This window comes from Pholis gunnellus (genome assembly GCF_910591455.1).
Source record: "Pholis gunnellus genome assembly, chromosome: 14".
In the NCBI taxonomy this organism is placed as follows: Eukaryota; Metazoa; Chordata; class Actinopteri; order Perciformes; family Pholidae; genus Pholis; species Pholis gunnellus.
The window spans coordinates 17,489,929-17,510,146 of NC_136541.1; the positions used below are offsets into that span (position 1 = coordinate 17,489,929).

Genomic DNA, 20,218 nt, shown 5'->3' on the forward strand with positions numbered 1-20,218 from the left:
ATTATTGAGGTTGTCTTGTGTGTTTTTTTTTTTAGATGAGCAACATTTCCAAGTGTGCCTATCCAGAGGATGAGGGTGCTCATTATTTGTTCTTTTAATTACATACACTGGGATGTTGTATTCAGGTACATAATGTATTTTTGATCTTCTAAACACACATGCTATCTGAGGGCTGGAAGCACGGGAGCTATGCGGGGCTTTATCTGTGGCCATTAGTCTCCACGTCGCTAATGGGAAATGTTTTACCTCATAAATATACTGTCCGCAGCTGGGAATACAATGTTATGTTTTTTCACCATGTAATCCTCGAGCCATATAAATAGAAGCAGTTCCACAGTAATGTTGGTAATAAACTAGCTTTACCTGGGATCGAGATTTTGTGGACGCTAAATTGACTAGATTTTTAGTCACTGAAAAAAAAATGTTGAGTTTCAGTTCTGTTGAAAATAACAGCTAAAATGAGATTGAAAATGATTTATTTTGCACACTATGGACAGTATGGATTTTTGTGTTCGTGTATTGTTTGCATTATCTCGCCCTCTTCACCTCCACGGACCTGCTGCTGGCTCTGCCATTCTAAATCCATGTTGAGTGGACAAACAGCTCAAACCCACTCAAAGCGTTTTAAATTCTAGCGTGCAGAGATACTCCATATGAATATTTGAGACTGTCCTCACCAGAAATACAACCATAGAGCTTAGTATGGTTTAATGTTTGCAAAGCAGGAAGAAAGGACATCCTTATAGTGGTGAGCTGGATGCATGAGCGTATAAAGCATTTCACTTCAACACTTTTTCTTTTAACTTGATGGTAATTTTTCTATAAACTTCTTTTAGTTGCCTAACCTCAACCTGAACTTAACATTATTTTGTCATGGCCACAATCTTTTTCTAATCTGAAACAAGTGGGTCTATTTGCCAAAACACCATACTTGATGAGTAAAAACCCTCAAGGATTCCTCTAGAATGCAAGGACTTGAAATATCTTCTGCACAAAAGTATCTTAGGTTTAAACGTCTTTCAACTTTAAAGCAAATTCTTTTAGTTTTTTCTATCCAACCTGTTTAATATGCACTAAAAAAATAAAGGTTGCAATTCTTCCCAATGATTCAATCATTTAGCAGCAATGGCTCCATCAATACCTTCCTTGAAAAAAGGTTTTAAATCAGGGCTGTGTGATCCGTGTGAGTTATGGAAGGGGTGATGGAGGCGGCTGATAAGAAATGTTATCACACGAGCTGTCATCTCTGGCAGCAATTTGCCCTGTGGGCCCTGTTAGTAATTAATCACAGGCGCCCGGTAATGCATTCATTTGATCCTGGAGGGATTCATCGCACCGGACAGTGACCCTCGAAAAGGTCAAACCCAGCTGGTTTTGGTCACTCCTGTGTTTGCGGGATGTGTGGAGGCTCTTCTTCCCATCAATACCAGTCAATCTCTATGCACATAATAAGTGAGTCAGTGCAGAGCTTTAATGTAAATGTTGTCTCGTGAAAATATATGTATGTACAGCGCAATTAATAAGAAAACAGAATATGTTAAATGTTATGTTCAATGTTTTAATGAGACATTACAGCACTATAGATACAATGGAAAGAAGAATGTCGGTATCGGATAACTCGAAATACAGAAAGAGCTCCTTTGAAAACAGGAATGTGTGGTTCTTCAATTCTTAAAAATGGCCACATACAGAGATCCGGTCTATTGTCTAGACACATTTCATTCTGTTGAGATTTTTTATTTTTTATTTTTCAAATCATGCAACAATTCATTCCACATGGTTGGAATGGCTGATGATGGGGCTTTGATTTGACCTCTTGGTGGAGAGGATGAAAGGTTAGAGAAAAGGAATGACTGCCAAATGTACTGGCATCGATTTATCCTCCTCCGTCATTCCTTTACCTGTCACTCACAATAGATGTGAGTGATTTCTGGGATGTTGGGGTGGCAATCAAAGAGAGAAGAAGAAGAGGATGTTTTGGTGGGGGGGGGAGGGGGGAAGGTACCTTTCCCTTGTTTAAAGAGACGAGTGACCCTGCAAGTACAGGAAATAGCCGAGGTCAAGGTGGCCTGTTTGCTGAACGAGATGTGTGTCGTGAGCAGGTGTTCAAAATGGGCAGTGTGCCAACTGATAATAGCACTGCGACAAACACACAGCCCCTGTCTCCATTTCAATGAAAGCCAATGATGATTCTGACCCAACCTCGCCCCACAATGCAACATTTTTGTCGACAAGAGCATTTTTCTGGTAGATTACTTTGTAACGTAGGATGAATTGACTAACCTGTGTTGTGTTTTATCTTTTTACCAGAACCCATGAATACTTGCACACACCAATGCATGTATCTTCCCAATTTATTTGTGCTTAGCTTAGCACAAAACAGGGGGTTAACAGCTAGCCTTGCTCTGTCCAACAGTTACAAAATCTGTCTACAAGCTTAATAAACACATAATATCTTTGCGTTTGTCCTATCATTTACATTTTTTAAATACAAATCGTTTTACACATTGTCATGTCACATTATATCTCGTTTAACTATCTCTTGACTCCAGGACGTTACTGCTCCCAGTAAAGAAATAGTCATAGTACATGTGCTGGGCTAGTTACACTTTAGGACAGATTACTCAAACCAGATATTATGTGTTTATTATTGAGCTTTAGAGATGCTGTTAGAAAAAGCCAGGCTGGCTGTGTCCCCCAAACCAGTCTTTGTGCTAAGCTAAGCTAACCGGCTGCTGGCTGTAGCCTCATATTTAGCGTACAGATACGAGGGTGTGATCAAGCTCCTCATTTAACTATCCGTCAGTGAGTGCATAAGCATACTTGTGTGTGGAGCGGTAACTGTAATGTCAATGTTGGCTGCCTGCTAAGATTTCAGAATCTGCAACTCTACGATAGGGATAGAACGGAAAAAGTACAGCGTGCTGCTGCGATTCATTATTTCTGTATTGATTGTCAACTCAGTTAAATCAGGTCTACACCGATATCCATCACCCGGCTGCCAATTGTCTGGGAATGCAAGCGAGCGCAACGGAGCGCAGCATATTTGTGTGATGCTACTTGTTTTGAGCCGGCTGCATGAGATACGGGGTCAACCCTGTGTTTTTCCCCGGCCCACATCATCATTTGCTGGTCTATTTGTGCTCTGCTCGCCGTCCACCGGCTGTGTTGCTATGTACCGAGCCTCCTGATAGGACCGTGTTGATCCAAGTCTGACAGCAAATCAATAAAGTGTATTCCCTGAGCATCAGTGCTGGTGGATATAAAACATGTCTTATGAGCTCAGTCTAAGAACATGAAAGGGATCGACATGTGAGGAGTGTCAGTGTGGTTTAACTTCTCCAGACTTTGGTATAAATAAACAACAAAGTGGTCACAGGGCTTAGTAGGAGATTTGCCCCTGTGCAGTATTGGATTTTGTTGCTACCGCCGTGTTTACATTTACTCAAAGATAATGAAGTCGTATTCTTATGTGCCCTCTTACGCATGCAGTGTGTGCATGTTTCATGTATTTTCTCTCACTTGCCGACGCAGATCCTCTGTGACTGATATACAGCTCTGCTTGGCCATATTACTTGCAGAAAAATATGCAATGAGCACACATTCGCTCCAAAAATAGAGCAGAAAATAGCCCTTCCCCCCCAAAATGGTGATGTTTACGTTCAGTCCAATAATCCTTTTTTTTTATTTATTTTTTATTTGAATGTTTACTCGTGGCTTAAAAACTTTCAGAGTACCCTCATCAATATGCAAATATGTTGTTATGGCCATTGAGCTCAGAGGACTGAGGGGGCAGAGATTTGCTTGCACGCTTTATATCTACCGCTTCAACCTTTAGCTCGTGTTGTTTTGACACCTACAGTCTCGAAACATTCCCTGAAGTCAAATGTGCAGCGGGCCAATTAAGTTCCTCACTAAGACTGTGTGGTTATCAGGGCATAGCCCCTGTGTGTGTGTGTGTGTGTGTGTGTGTGTGTGTGTGTGTGTGTGTGTGTGTGTGTGTGTGTGTGTGTGTGTGTGTGTGTGTGTGTGAGACTGCGTCTTGTAGTCTGCTGAAGTCTCTCTCTCTCTCTCTCTCTGCGCTCTGCCAGGAGACTGGCAGTGAGGCAGGAGCAGCAGCTCACACAGAAGGTGATCAGCCTTATAGATCCTCACCACAGGGGTTACACACTAAGAGCCAGAGTGAGCCTCCTGTCTTTACGCCGACTCGATGCTCAACATCAGTCATCAAAATCACAGGCCTCTCTTCTTTATGCTCTTAATCTACCTGTTTACCCCCCCCCCCCCCCCCCCTCCTCAGCCTGTCTAACCCCGTCTATTTCCTCCTTTCTACTCGGGCAACTCTCACTCTGCTGATCCTTGCGTGTTCAGTTGTTAAACTCCAGCAGTTTGTGAAACATGACAGTAAGATTTTTTCGGAGGGGCTCGCTTTGATTGCGACTCCTGCGGAGGAAAACACTTTGTCAGGTCCTCCTTTTTCTTTTTTTCTCTGTTTCCGTCAGATGAATGCAACAAGGCCACTGTGCTAATATGTCGCGCTTCTGACGAGCGGCAACGTCACACTGAGCCTCAGACAGAAACTCTCGTAACAAGCGTTTCTCTGAAGGTTTTCTGGCACCAGCGCCGCCCTTTTGAGATTGCAGCAATCTCACATTTTTTTTGTTTTGTTTTGCGACTGTTATTCCTCTGTTTTCTTACCTCAGTTACCTCATACCAGCAACCGCCAAGAGAAGCTGTGAATGTCTCTCAGAACTTCTTCTTCAAAGCCTAACCACCTCGCCCAGAGCGTCATCTATAGTGTAAGCCTCAGCTGGGTGAACAATAATGAATGGGAGACGTTTTTTTGCATGTAGTGTGTCTGCTGCGGCACCCTGGCCTTCAGTTCAGTGCACTTCAATACTTCCGCTCAATGGAGACAAACACAAGCAGATATTTCGACCACACAACTAAACAGTCTTTTGATGTGGTTCAGAGGTGTGACTGCAGAGATGAACGCGCTCAATAGTGGTCAACCTCAGCCATTCATTCGATGCAGTAATGAGTCTGAGGTCTGTTACTGTGGTGTACAGTTGATGGTGAAACTCCAGTTTGATGAATGCAGCCGCTCGGTCCTCCTCCGATGTTACATTCTCAATAGGAGAAACAAGATGAAAGCTAAGCTTTCATCTTGTGATGTTTGTTACTCTAGTCTATATTTTTTGCCATTAACTGGAGGGAAATGGGTCAAAGAAAAGAATATTTTCATGTAATTGTAATAAAGAATAAATCACCAGTAAGTGTATACTCTCATTTCCCCGTCTATGCTTTTACCGTGTGCGTCACTCACGTCCTTGTGTTCATTGACTACTACTTCGAAAATGACTTCTGTTCGGTAACATCCACATGGGCACATCGTTTATATCCAGGGAGAATAATGGCACATATTGTCAGACAGCGTTTACCAGTGTCAGTCCACTCGTTAGCCTTATGGAGACACAATTATATCTCTGATCAATGAGATAGCGTTCCATGTCCATGTTGGAAGAAAATCATGATCGTAGGAAGCAGTCACTAAAATACAAACTGTGTCTACATCTCGCAATACAAATGGAAGGGGAAAAGGAAATGAATGCCAAATGAATATTTAGACTGTATGTAGGTATCATGGATGAGTTCATTTAGCGTTTATCCACATATTCTTTAGGCTGTTTATCACTTGAATCCTTTCGACTAATTAAGACCCAGATGTATCACTGGGGCTTTCAGCTGCCAAACAGATTTATTGAATTAATATGTGAGCTTCACATTTAAATTGAGTGTGAAAGATATGGAGGGCAACCCTGGGAAGAAGCACAATACCTCAGACAAACAATTTAACAAGTCATTTAAGCTCTTGCATAATGTAAAGCACATCCTGCCAAATGGTACATTAAGAGTAGGTGTTGTGATGATAGCACAATAAGAATTAGTCAAAACAGTCTCTTTAATACAATCTATATTTTTCTAAAAAAAAAATGGCTAAAAAATGAAATAAATCACTTCCCTACAATCAGACATTTAAAAGACAGTAGATGATTAAATACTGTATATAAGTGGGGAAACAAATGGTAATAACCTTGTTATCCAATTCTCCTTTGATATGTGACACAGCGCAAACTATTTTAATCATTCAGAGACAGGCAAATATTTAAATCATTAAAAGTGTGACTTTTAAATGAACTGTCACCACTTTTTGCAGTTTCTGCCCCGTCAATCAGCGCCCTGTCCTTGAGAAGTGGTGGCAGGCTCCAATCTCACTACACTTCTAATGAGCGTGGAGGTGCAATGAGAAGCCTTGTTAGATAAGTGACACCAAATATCAGCACACGATAACTGTAAAGTCTGGCATACAGCACGTCGGAGCACAGGAAGGCACAAACGGTCTCATTACTTCACTTTAACAGAGCTGTCGTGACTTTACAGCTTAATTGGAGCGATATCAGGTGTTTGGTTACACATGAGACGGACAGGGGAAGTGTTTCTGACAGAAATCAGTCACCTTCTCGGAGAAATATTACCCCAGAGCCATCTCCCCCAGCCTGCGTTCAACTCAGATGAGATGTAAGTGTGACACCTAGTGGCACTAACAGTCATAACGTCTCGTCTTCACAAACGCAAATGAATCATCCGCTGTCATGAATACATCACAATGCATCCTCATTCGAATAGGGCCTGTTGCATTCTGCATCTTAATTAATCACAAAATAACCGAAATCCCATATATATACATGACCTGGTTTGTGCTTCCCCGAGGCACACAGTGAAGAAATGACTTTGTCGTAGTGCATTCACAGCAACTGGAATATCTTGCACATGCCATTTAAAGCCATAAATCCTGAGGCCAAAGTCAGCAGGGGGTTAAGAAGCTGCTGTGCTCCGAGTTCTTGGCAGCTGAAGGCTCCACTCCATATTGAACTCGGATGGAGCCAAGTGTCCTCAGACTCTCTGGTGGAGGGTGAAAACACCCTATCTGGAGAGATTGTTTTCACAGTATGCCGAAAACTAATTACAAGCAATAAATTAATTTCACGCTGCTGCTTTAGAATTAATTGCATCTTTACAGGAGTGACTGGAAGTGATGGCTCAAGCAGCTCTGATAAGGGTGGACACACACAAAGTGGTCCTTTTGAATTGCGTGGCTTATCAGTGCCGTTGCTTAACATAAAGGGTGCGCTTATACAACGCTCAAAGACACCATCTTGAGCTCTCGTTTGTTTGTCGCTTTAATTGCTGCGAAGGTATTTTTGTCATGCAGCTCCCATGGCGCACGCACACCATATGTTAGGACAGCTGAGCACGTTGTTTCGAGCAGTTTGGCTTTGTTGGAACTGTTTCTTTCGTGCTAACTATGTCTTGTGTGAAAATGAAGGCAGTGTTGCAGCAGTGAGAGTGCGAGGTGAGGCCGCTTGTCTTGTAAGATCTGCTACGGGCGTGTCAAACTCTTTCCTTATACTGGTTCTCAGATTTGGACTTCCACGATACATTTCACACCCGTTGAGTGGTATTCGGCTATAAATAAACTGTCTAAAGAATTTAGCTGTTCCAAGTAACTCCTGAGGTCTTGATGCTGTGTCCACCACCGTGCTCAGTTTGTTGGTAACGAACCCCAACACAGAGCATGACCTCAGGGTTGCCGTGGTGAATAAGGCTTCATTGCGTGGAAATGTGTCACCAAAAGTTCCTCGGAATCCCAGTTACACACAAAAAGCTTTTATTTCTGCAGAGGATGGTAATTAAAAAAGAAATAAAGACTGTTTATTGGTGAAATATGGGTTAATAGAGCTGCCGTCTGTGCTTGGAGTGCCTTCTTTAGATATTTGGGTTAACTGCTTATTTCCATTATTTTGAGTTAAGTGACTTCTAATTGGCCCCGGTGGGATTCTGAGCAAAAACCCTTGATGTTCTCATCTCGTTCACATCCTCCCATAACTGTGACAGTGTTATTGTAATTTGTGCAGATAATATTGTTGTATTTTTAAACGAGATTCCAGTGTTTGATCTTAGCGAGAGACCAGTTTCATTCCAAGATCTAATTTCCCTATTTTTATTAATTGTTTGTCCTGCTCTCTATTGTCATCTTTGATACTCATCACCACAATCACATGACAGATGGTCCTTTCTGGACCCTCTAATTATATTTCCAGCTTTAGATTTGTAAGTCATCACACTGATCCATGATCTGCATGTCATCGAAAACAAAAGTTAGTGAATTGTTTACGAGCACCGATGCTTTTAAATAAAACAAATAAAAACCAATTCTCTCTACATTAATAATCTGTAATCGGCCAACGCGTGATAACCTCAAGAACTCGTGGGGGATTTCAATCTGGGTTTCAATACATTTACTATACTGTATTATTTATTCATGTGCATAATGTAGCTTAGCTCGTTATCTACAGAATGTTGCCATTTTAAAACAACTTATCAATAATGGATTAAAAGCAACATTGATTGGACCCTACAGTGAATTTCCTTTCACTGGAAAATCTTTCTCAAAGATGAGGGTATGTTTCTGTTGAAAAAATAAAATAGATCACATCATCATGGTGTAGCTTAACTTTGGGGCAACTTAGCAGCACCTTTAGCATTGGAAGAAATGACAGAAAAGGTTAAATAATACTGTTGAAATGCACCAACTTGATCTGCAGGAGCCTGGAGGTAAATATTAGCCAGGAGGCGTGGCGCTTGGCAGTAACACCGTGCCCTTCACATTGTGCAAGCTCGGAGTGCCACACCCAGTAAATCATTCACCAGAGGGCACACAATGAACAACTATTTAGCTCTCACATTCTGTTCTATCGTTCTGCCAAAGTACACTGTTAAAGTATGAGGAAGGCTTTTTTTTTCATGCTATTTGAATGGTATTGTAACGTGGGAACAAAAACTACACCTGGCACGGTAGCACAAGTTCACCAAGAGAAACATTCTTTAATGGCCATGTACAATTACAACTTCAACAACCCAACATACACAAATTGGACTTAAATATTCCCTTTAATTCGCAGGTTTAAGGACATTTTTTTTTTTCCTGATCTGTTAAGCCTTTCTTGTTTCTGGTCAGTCTGGTATCCAAACAGTTGCGGGCAGTGTTAGAGCGCCTCACTCGTCACATTCACGCCCTTGTGCTGACTTTCACAGGACTACTGTCAGCATGTTGCAACGACCTCGATGAGACACAGGGCTGAAGCTATACGCCCATTTAACGGCTGCGGAGGAATGTGTTTGCTCAGATATATTACCGTATGAATTTGAAAACCAGTGAACGCAATCAACATTATTGTTCAAAACTCGTAAATAATTCCAAACATGCTATTTTAAAAAGGAAAGTTTGTTAATGTGAAACGTTAAAGAAGGCAGTTTTTTTGTCTTATTTCATTTAGGCATTTCTTTTTTTCTTTAAAAAATATATCAAAACTATAAAAATTGAGCAAGCACTTTAAACTTTAAACTTCAGCCACACAAATGCAAAATTGTATCTTACTTACTATAAACACTGATGATTAACAATAACCAAAATACCCAAAGTCATCACTCATACAGTAGACCGAAAACCCCGCAAGCCTTCGCTGCAAATATCATTCTACATGGAGAAGCAGGTGTAGATAATGGATGGATGACTCTAAAGGCAAAAAAAAAACACACACACACACGACTCAAAGCATGTACGACTGACTGCATCTGCATAGTTTTCAGTGCAAAAGACTTTTGCCAAAAAAAGCATCAAAGAAAAAAGAAAAAAAAAAACTAACGACAAAAAGCGACAGCAGGAGCGGTGCGCACACGCCGACGCCACCTGCTTGTTTCTTTTTCTCATTCATGTTCAGGGGCACGCCAAACATTCAGATCCCAGGCCCGTCTCTGCATCCGGCACAGTTAGGAGTGAGCACCGTTGGTTTTTGAGCTCCATCGTTCATGTCTTTCTGCAGACGTCTCCGAGAGTTTTGAACTTTGGTCCGAGCGTGTTCAGGAAGTCGAGGTTCCCGTCGTCGCCGATGTCACTGCAGCATCCCACGGAGCCGGCTGCGGAGCCCACCCCCTCGAACCCGTAGGGGCGGAGGACGTCGTCGGCGTACCGCCCGTCGTCCTCTGTTCCGAAGTAGGCCAGCTTCTGCAAGACGGAGCGGAAGGGAGAGGAGTTATTACTCGGCGTGGACCGAGCCTGAGCGATAGGAGGGGAGATTCTGCACCATGTCTGCTCAGGATATGACTGGCAGTCAGATATTACACAGAGAAATAACATCTCTCACCAAGAAGTTGAGAAATAATAACGTTTACGGGGGGGGGATGGTATCACGGCTTAGAGAACACGGTTATATTACACAGGGGAGTTACCTAAGCCCTTACAGATAACAAAGAAGTTATTAAACCTCACACATCTGGACACATTTAATTCAGCCTCTTTGTGTGCTTCCTTCCACTCTTAGCCCCACCCCCCCTCTTTTTTTTTGTTACACTATAAATATATAAGAAATCTGAACTTTTTGTTACTACAAAAGAACATTACCTGGTGTAGATAGAGGCCGTTCGTTTGCCAGTTGTTTAGAAAAGTCGAGTCCTGGGCGAGGTATCTGTTGTCAAAGCCTTCAACGTTACCCATATAATTTCCTCCTCCCATGGATTGAGTACCGTACTGGTTGTACTGGCCAGAATAGTACTGGTCGAAATCGGATGCGACAACATCGGAGTTATACATCCCATTCCCTTGGGTGTTTTTGGCTCCCATTGTGCCGGAGCCATTGCTTGTCATCCAACCTCCATTCGCCGCAAAACCCTTAACGGAGCCTTTCACCGCTGAATCAGCCGCTGAAGTGGGAACAATGATGAGACTAGAATCCTGCGGAGAAACAAAAAAAAATGAAAAACAGGCAATCAAGTAACAATTAAATAAATGCAAAAAAGCAAAGATAAAAAATGAGGTTTCTTTACAAGGCAGTGGGCCGAGGCAATGCTTTGATTATTATGTCCTTACCACTTCTTCCCCCGGGGCCTCTGTGTTTGATTTGAGCAGGATTCCACCGCTCCCTTCTCCATCCTCAATTTTCAGATGCTCTTTCGCTGTCGAGCAGAAAATTCCAAGCAGAAGGGCTGCAACAACAAAGCAAGTATGTCAGAAATGAATGCACAAGGAGTGAAGGCGTCACAAGAGTGAGCGTTAAGGCATTATACACACACGTCTAATGTTACTACCACATATCATTGCTCTGTGCCTAATATGCAACCCATAATTCAGTGGCACAGCCTCTTAACTTTCTATCACTCTCCTGGCACTTTTACACATGCGTGAGCACAAAACTCCCGTTTCACCGTCGACACACCCGTAGACACAATTCTGCTGGCGAGAGCATAGCGAGCAGCGGGGGACTCACCGAGCAGCAGGAGGAGGAGCAGAGGCAACAGCATAGCCAGTAAAGCCATTGGACCGAATGACACAGAGGTCGGTTTGGTAATGCAGTCTCCATTCCTGCAGCGGCAGATCCTCACTGTTGCCGTCTGTGTTGTGCCAAAGCCCTGCAGATCTTTAACGTCCAAGAGAACGTTGTGTTTTCCAGTAGGAAGCTCTTTCAACTGCTGCAACGTAGCTGCTGTATCTGAGGAGGAAACGCGTGGAAGAAAGAAATGATTCTCCAGGGTTTTCAAAGAAATGGCAACTCAACACTGTGCAGAACACCTTAAAGTTAGAAAAAGGGAATTTTTTTCAGGACTGATTCAAGCAAGTCTTCGTTTTAGTGATCATGCATTGCCCATGCCGCAAATTCTTTGTCTCACAAATCAACACGTAGACTCTTTATGTCCCAACCACATTAGGAGAGCCCAAGTGATAATATCACTGTCTAATGTAGGCTTATCATAGATGTTCCTATTAGAACACAAGTCTAATGAGAAATGGCAGCACTTTTGAACAGTGTCAGCATTACCTTGTTTGTCCACCAGGGAGCACTGTTTTTTTGTTTTTTTACAACTCTAAAATGTTCCACTCAGTACATATTATGGATGCAATTAATATAAGCCAAGGGATTTTCCTCAAAAACGTTTAATGGTAAAAAATATATATTGGCTGATATATTGCTATCAGATTTTTAACCCCTGTTTGTATCATTTCAGTGCTGGAAAGTAACTAGTTACATTTACACAAGTACTGTACTTGGATATTTTCACTTTCTGCAGATTTCTGCGCCACTCCTTTTATTTTGACAGCTCATTAGCTGTAGTTACAAAACATAAGATGTGCTCTTCAAATATGATATAAAGTAAAATACCTGTACAAATGATAATGATCTAATAATGTAAAATATAAATAGCTCATTCTGTTCTGATACTTTTAAAGCTTGAAGTCTATTTGGTGATGATTCTTCTGTCGTTTTACTGAAGTAAGACTTTGAATGCAGGTCTTAAAAATGGATTATCAGTCAAGCTGTTAAAAAATCTACTTTATGCCCGACTCTGGCTCATTCACTGGCCATTGTGTTACTGGGTTATTTTGATCGTTCATATTTCAATGAATAACTTGCTTTTGGTTTTCTTACAGAGCTTTAACGGATGTTTCGATAATGCATTGCTGCTGTTATGCATGTTTATTTGGTCTAAAAGATTCTCTTCTAACAGATGTAGATTTTTTTTTTTTTTTTTAACTAAAAAACAAATACCACCACCTACCATTAAATTTTGTCACAGACCATTTGCCATCGTGATCGGTTGGCAAACTAAAGCTGAACGGGGCGGAATAGGGATTCTGGTCGTTGTCTTCAGCCACAACCAGAACCGAGCCGAGCTCTCCTTCCCTCTCACACGACACCAACTCGCTGGCGGGGACAGTCGGTACGTTGTCGTTGACATCCTCCACCCTGATGATGACTGTTCCTGTTCCTGTCTTGGAGCCTAAAATACACGAGAAACACATTAGTATTTATACATGATAAAAGAGGGCATGTTAAAGCAGAAAAAAGTGTGAATAATCAGGAATTTTTCTGGGTGTGAGGCCAATTTTCACATCAGAGAACCGTGAGTCACTGTAAGTCACAACACACGATGTGTCAACAGTTGCTCTCAGGCGAGACCTGCTGTTTCCTCAGACAGATACTGGCGAGGGTGGAGCTGGTGTTTGTGAACAACTCTCATGCGGTGTAACAATGCCACAAAGAGGCCGCCTGTGTTGATTTCACATGAAGACGACTCACTTTCACAAAGCAAAGTTCTCGGTTTGGAAACGTACCAAACCTAACGAAGACAGAGTGAGTTTATTAAACAGGTAATGTGATTTAAAAGAGTTACATTTCTTTATCCGTCAAGTTGGTTCTGCGGTTCAGCCGAATTATGGAAGTACAGGAGATGTAGCAGTAGAGCGCTGCAGTCCTAAAACCATGAAATGGACTTCGCATTTCTGCACTTCCTGTTCCTTCGCGGGTTGTTTTTTTTTTTAACATGGAATTTGCAATTAAATATAAGAAATAAGGTCTGTGGTTGACACAAGCTCAAGACAGGTAAAGCTTTTATTCTACGATATTAAATACGAAAACCCCTCTCGTGGATTTTGAAGCTTTTCCGTGTCTTAAAAAAGGCTGCAAGGGGCTAAACGACGCCGACGAGTCCGCCTTTACAGAATCGCTGTGTATACTCGCCCTCACGCGACCGTGTTGTACTTCGTTTATAGCGTATAACGTTAGCTTTTGACTTCTACCGAAAACCATCCCCAGTGCGACGCTAACTTCCGAGGGTTGGCCTACAAAAATACGCCGTCCCTGCGCCGCTCGGCATCAGCGTGTTTTTGCCGTCATAATAACAGCGTGGTTCTGCATGGACACAAGTCACAGAAGAGGAAATGTGTACAAGGGACTTACTAGCATCAACAGCCCTCATGGTGATGTTGTAAATTCCATCTTTTACGAACTGCGACTCTCTGTCAATTGTGTTTGCCACCCTCAGCTCCCCGCTGGTTTTGTCCACATTGATCCAGGAGGCTGGGTCTGTGACCTTGTAATACCTGAGAGAGAGGAGGGAAAATGTACTTGTGTGTTAGGAACACCTTCTCCAGTTCTGCAGTGAAAGTCTGCCCTCCAGTGTTAAAGAGAAGTAAAATGAACTTGAGTTGAGGGGGGTCTTGAGCATTAGCTGCAATTGTTTCTGCTGTCAGCTACACTGTACCGCAGGAAAGCTAATTGCTTCAAGACAGACCGTGAAGCAGGATTTGCTTACTTGATGCCGTTGCTGCTCTTGGTCTCAGGATCCAGAGCAGTGTAACTTCCTATGATCGTGTCGTTTGGTATGTTCTCTTTGACGACGAAGAGAACGGTAGGGGCTGAGAATGCTGGACCCTCGTCTTCATCGAGGACAGTGAGGTCCACGGGGATGGACAGCCATTTGGCCGTGGTGCCAACCAGGTCGGCTTCATTACGTGCCATAATCTCAAGATTTAACTTTTTGTTCTTCTCATAATCTAAGGGCTGGAAAAAACAGGGAAACCCAAATCTATTTAAATGCTGTGTTACAGGCCATAACGTATGAGTATCTATATCATAATAAATACTAGTTTATTAATAATTATATGAAATCTCACTCACCTTTGAGACATACAGAAGCCCCTCGTTGGTTTTGGGGTCAGTATCAATTCTGAAATGTCCATTTTCATTTCCTTTAGTGATGAGAAATTTGGAAACCCAGTTCGGTGTATTTATTAAATCCTTATCTTCAACGGGAATTCGAAGGATAAGTTTTTCATTCTCGTTTTCTTTGACACTGGCTGCCAACTAAAGGACACAAAAAGTGTGTTACTTAAATCAATTGAAACAGGCTCAAAACACTCGCACCAAATACTTTTTTTTTTTTTAAGTAACCGCTCATCACTTACAGATGTTTGTGTGAAAGTCGGTGGGTTGTCGTTGATATCTTCCAGAGTAATGGTTGCCGTTGCCGTGTTGGACATACCAGTCACTGCACCGTACATATCTTTGATTTCTACCGTCACCACATGCTTGTCTTTTACCTAAAGAAAAAGTGTGACAACGTGATACGATTAAAAAAGGAGATTTGTATGATCTAATTGTCATGATTCAGAACAACTCGATAATACAGTGGCGCTGGTGCTCACCTCTCTGTCCAAGGTGTTGGTTACCGTTGTGATGACACCGGTATCAGGGTTAATGGCAAACAGGTCTAATCCTGTCTTGAGAGAATACCTGATCTTGACGTGGAGGGTTTTTGCTTGGTCCCTGTCTGTAGCATTCACCCTCCCCACCACCGTCCCTGTGGTGTAGAACACGAACAAAGAGTTTATTATCAACTCAAACTGGAGATCTAATAGCGTGGGTTTACTGGTGTGTATTTCGTGTTCCTCACCTGCGACGCTCTGCTCGAGCACAGTAAACTGCATAGAGTCAAGGAATGTCGGAGCGTTGTCATTCATATCGTCCACATCTATTATGATGTCCAAAGATTTGTCCGTCTCCTGATTGGTAATTATGTCGAAAGCTCTGACTGTCAACTGTGACGGAAAAACAGTCAATTTTACAATTTCATTTCAATGACAGATTAGTTAAAGGGCCTTTCAGCCAACGTGCAGCGATGTCAAATGTGAATTATTCCACTTAAGGGTCGAAGCAACATAATAAACATTTTTTGGCACGACACTACAGCTGAAATTGTCATTCGATTAATTGTTAAAATCGTTTTTCAGGCAAAAAAAAAGCCAAACATTGCTGTACCCAACTTCTCCGTTGGCCTTGGGAAATTCTGACGGGCATTGTTTTTTTTACTGTTTCATGACATTTTATAGACCAAGGACAATAATCATTGTTTCTAATGGTGTTTCACACTCACTATAAACCTCGGGAACTCCTCGCGATCAACAGCCTTATGCACGAACAACATCCCAGTTCTGTTGAGACTGAACACATTCACCGGGTGCTGATCGACGCCAGGCCCACCGATGGTGTAGTACACTCTATGCTTGATTTCCGAGTCCGACACGATCTACAAACGGAAATCAACACATTCAAAACATATTTAAGCCAACACCATTAAACACAGATTTCAATAGGCAATCTGGTGGTGCAGGTGTAAAAAAACAAAAAAAAACAAAAAGGAATTAATCACTGCATAAACTCAGTGGAAAGTAATGTATTTAAAAGGTGTGTATAGGTGTGTAAATCACATAATCTGGGTTAAAAAAAAAAGCTTGTGTTTTCAGGATTAAGATTAACTACCCTATAATTACCATGTCAATGGCTCTTGGATAAGGTCCCGGACCGTTCTCCAGTATGTTGAAGGGGTGGGGACTCCAGCGTCTCTTGAAGCGTTTCAGGAAGCCTGGGGGCTGCTGGGAAACGCAAACAGGGTCAGGGTTGTTGAGGGACTCTTGACACGAATAAACCTGCTGTAAAAGCATACAGTCTCGACATTTAACCTCACCTGTCTCTTTGACGTCGTACTGTGAACAAGGTGAACGACCATCTCACTGTCCGGTCCACCGTTGTCCTGAGCCCGCACAGAAAATGTCCGCCCCGCCGCTGCCACCGACACCGACGTTACGGTTTCTATCACCCCGCTGCTCCTCACTGTGAAGCTCGGGTCGCTCGAAGTCAAGCGCATTGATTCGATGTCGCAGTCGGGGACTTTAACTGAGAACCGAGAGAGGAGGAGATACCGGTTAAAAAACGCGGCTACAAAAACCAGTGCACGGAACAATTCATGCGGTGAAAATGGAGACCACTGTGAACTGAGTGTGGTGGCCCACCTGTTGTGATTTGGAATCCAGGTAGAAGTGCGTTTGGCACAACTATGTACAGAGAGGTCGGGATCAAACACGACTCCGCACGGGACAGGAGCTGAAGTAGAGAGTAGATCTCAAAGTGAGTTTCAAATGAGATAAGAGGCTTTTCGTGCATTTCATAGAAATTGTTTAACCAAATATGAGGACGCAGTCATTCGAAAATGAGTCAACAGCTTTTGCTGGAAACTTAAAAAAGTGTAATGTATCAATATCAGTGCATTGTAGCCTATACTAGCTACTTCTTTAGAGACAGGATGCATATCGACTATGAAAGCCTCAGACTTCAATGGACAAGGTGGAGGAAACACAGGAACCGGAGAAATTGTGGTCAAACTTCTGCACATAAATGACAATATTCCAACTCTGGAGAAATAATCGGTATAGGTGAGACATATAATTACCACAACCAACACTTTTCCTGCCAAAGAAACACTAAAACAATACTTCTCTTTTAGCTGAACTCGGTGGTCTAACGTTACATTCGTATCGGACAAAATACCTAAGCAGGCGAGAGGATATGTATCAAAAAAACAAAAAAAAAACTTACCAACAGCGAGCAGAGGTTGAAAAGTAAAACGTTCGCCATTGTTGAACACTTTTGATGGACTTTGTCCGAAGGAGGAAGCCGACCTCGACCGACGGCGAATCGTCCGTAGAGAGCGACGGGTGTATTTGTGTCTGTGTTTGAAAAAGCTCTGAAGAAGACACCCGTCTGTCCGCGCGCTCGGTGCTGTGAATGGGGGCCGGGCAGCCTGTCGCTGCTGGCACCGAGTCAACAGACAGACACACCTTTGGCTGCCACACCCAGACTCTCTGAGCCTCCCTGTTGAGATCCGCAGGCCAAAGCACCCTGGGGCTGTGCTCACTTTGCCATTGTGCTGAACACGTCAACTCCTGAAAAAAAACTTTGCATTTATACATATATATATATATTTTTTTTTTTTCTTCTTCGGCCAGCAGGGGGAAACATTGCTTTAATGTGCCATTTAATGCCATTCTGTAACATTTCAGAGTGCTGCAAGACATCAAAACAAAGCTAAACACTATCATTTCCCGTGGATCTTTATTATTGATGAGCTACATGAGCCTAGAAAAGCACTATAATGTATTGCAGGTATATTACATTAATTTCTATTAATACAGAGCAGGTGCTTTTAGTTGTTTAAGCTACAGAGGAAAAGTATACGTGTTTGTGTTGTTTTTTTTTTGCATCTTCTTTGGTATAATTACTTGTTTGTGCATCTGCTTGTTTTTCTCAGACCAGAAACTGACCCCTGCATGCTCCCTCCTCTCTCCTCTGCAGCTCCACTGAAGCATTCTGGTAGGAACAGAATTGGGCTCGTCACTTAACGCCACAGGAATGTGATGCCGAACGAAAGCCTGGTGTGTGTGGGGGAGGCTCTCTGCTCCCACAGCGAAAGCGCTCGCTATCTCTATAAACTGCTGATAAAACTGAGAGTGGTCGAAGGCAGCCACACATGGGCCCTTGTCCTCATACGACACATCCCAGATGGATGGGCTGTGGTGGGTTGGGCCTGGTCTCAAAGTAAGTGGGGAAGTCAGACTGCGTGGAGCTGCAGCAGGAAAGGTGAGAAAAATGTCAGGAAGCCTGCGCCGCTGTGAGTCATGGGCGTGGACATAATGAAAGGGCTCGGTTTGCTGGGAGTCTTTAGAGTAAATACGAAACAGACTCAGCGAAATACCCCTCCTGTGTCACCCCCAAGCTAAAATGAAAGTGAATTTATGCTCGTGCTCAGGCTGCAGTGTGAGTATGGAGCACACAGAACACATTATTTGTCCGCTCATTCTACTGTTGACACCATGTCTGACCTCTCCCTCCCACACTTTCTACTCATTGTGACTGACACACTGTGGTTAGATCAGTCAACAGGTGCGTCATGTTCTATTAATCTCCAAAGCATTATTTCATGACTTTTCTGCCGAATAGTACAGTTTGGAGAAGACCAGGAAAACTCAGTTTTCACATTCAAATGACGTAAAGACATAGAATTGTCTTTGCGTCAGCCCACAGTGCAGTTCATCGGTTGTAGCAAGGTGTGCTCGTGTGCTTGAACACATCTGTTCAGTATTGTTGTTGCCTTGCCAGGTATGACACTGGGCGTATGAATTCGATGTTGCGAAATCTAGTTTGTAACAGACCAAAAAATGTGTGCTGCCAGGATGCAACATCAACGCCAGAGGGCTCATACACGATGTTTCCCGATAACGTATTTCAAATTCCATAAGATTGAGACCATTCAGACTGTTCCTTTTTATTGTAGTGACATACGCCTGTGTGAGTGCTAGCGGGAGGCAGGGTCAAGTCATATGCGATGGTTAGTATTCGGGTGAGACTGATGTGACTAATAGATGACTGATCCTTAGGGCGTCATTTGTAATGCCGGTCACATGTAAACTTGTAATCAAACGTCACAAAATGTTAACAGTTACCAGTTCATTCCAGCCAGGCACACCTATCTGAAACCGCTACTAGGACTGCCGTAAAATAAATACTACTTAAGTGAAAGTTATGTGTTCCGGTTTCGTGTCGAAAGAGAGGCGTTGGCTTCATGGTAATATCTTTTTATGGAATTGTGCCGCAGGTGAAGCCATCAGGTCACAGAGTCGACATGGCTCTGGATCAAGCGGGGTGATCCGTGGACCACGCGAGGCGACGGGGTCTGAAGACCCCAAACACGTCACTGATTGACGTGTCCAAGTTGCATCGAACGGTGTGCGTTAAAACCTACTGAGATGTGGCTGCACGGAGAGGTGTTTCTAATATGCAGTTTGCCCTCATCGATATATAAACGGAGTGGACAGTATATCAGACAAAACCTCAGCGTATAACACGATCCGACCACGAAGTTGAGTCAACACCTCGCTAAAAGAGTTTCTACAAAAACTGTTCAACACAGAGCTGTCATATTAGACTGCATTGGTTTTAGGGAGGTGTACTTAATAAACTGGCAACTTATCTAAAGCATTTAGAAATCAGGATGGGCTTATTATATTTTAATTCAGCTCTCAAGACGTGCATGTGTCCACCAAAAAGTTGTACCACACTGTTGTATGATTGCATCTAATGCCTACAATAATAACCGTACTAATATACTTCACCTATAGATGGGCAGGTACAGATATTAGTCTGTCCAAACAGCCATTACACGCACACACAGACACACGCACACACCAATAGTGAGATGGCTGTGTTGCGCAATGTTGTTAGAGTGTGTGTTTTTACAGGACACCGAAATGCGGTTTGATCACTCGAACCAGCCGACGGACACGCCCCGGCTCATGTCACACAACTCACTCTGCTGCATTTTCACAAACAAAGATTGAAAAGTGAAAAGTGTTGTGGCAATTTCTCAAGTTGTTCTTTAGATATAACTTGTGTCGCTTAACCCTGAACGTAATGCAGTATCTATTTTTCTG

At 42.7% G+C, this 20,218-nt stretch overlaps 1 protein-coding gene across 2 annotated transcripts; it reads right to left on the reverse strand.

The window, feature by feature from the left end:
* Window positions 1–8,921: 8,921 nt before the first annotated feature.
* dsc2l (desmocollin 2 like) lies at window positions 8,922–17,486 on the reverse strand. Of its 2 annotated transcripts, none has more exons than XM_079173441.1 (16): window positions 17,328–17,486; window positions 16,745–16,835; window positions 16,420–16,628; window positions 16,226–16,324; window positions 15,829–15,981; window positions 15,349–15,493; window positions 15,101–15,255; window positions 14,861–14,995; window positions 14,574–14,759; window positions 14,209–14,456; window positions 13,854–13,996; window positions 12,673–12,894; window positions 11,385–11,606; window positions 10,988–11,103; window positions 10,523–10,852; window positions 8,922–10,126 (listed from the first exon to the last, which is right to left on the reverse strand). In XM_079173441.1, the coding sequence occupies exons 1-16, from the start codon at window positions 17,364–17,366 to the stop codon at window positions 9,929–9,931; spliced, it is 2,691 nt and encodes an 896-aa protein (XP_079029567.1). In that variant the 5' UTR covers window positions 17,367–17,486; the 3' UTR covers window positions 8,922–9,928. The 2 variants fall into 2 exon arrangements, with proteins under 2 accessions (XP_079029567.1, XP_079029566.1); XM_079173440.1 differs by having other exon boundaries at window positions 16,226–16,327.
* Between the last annotated feature and the right edge of the window lie 2,732 nt (window positions 17,487–20,218).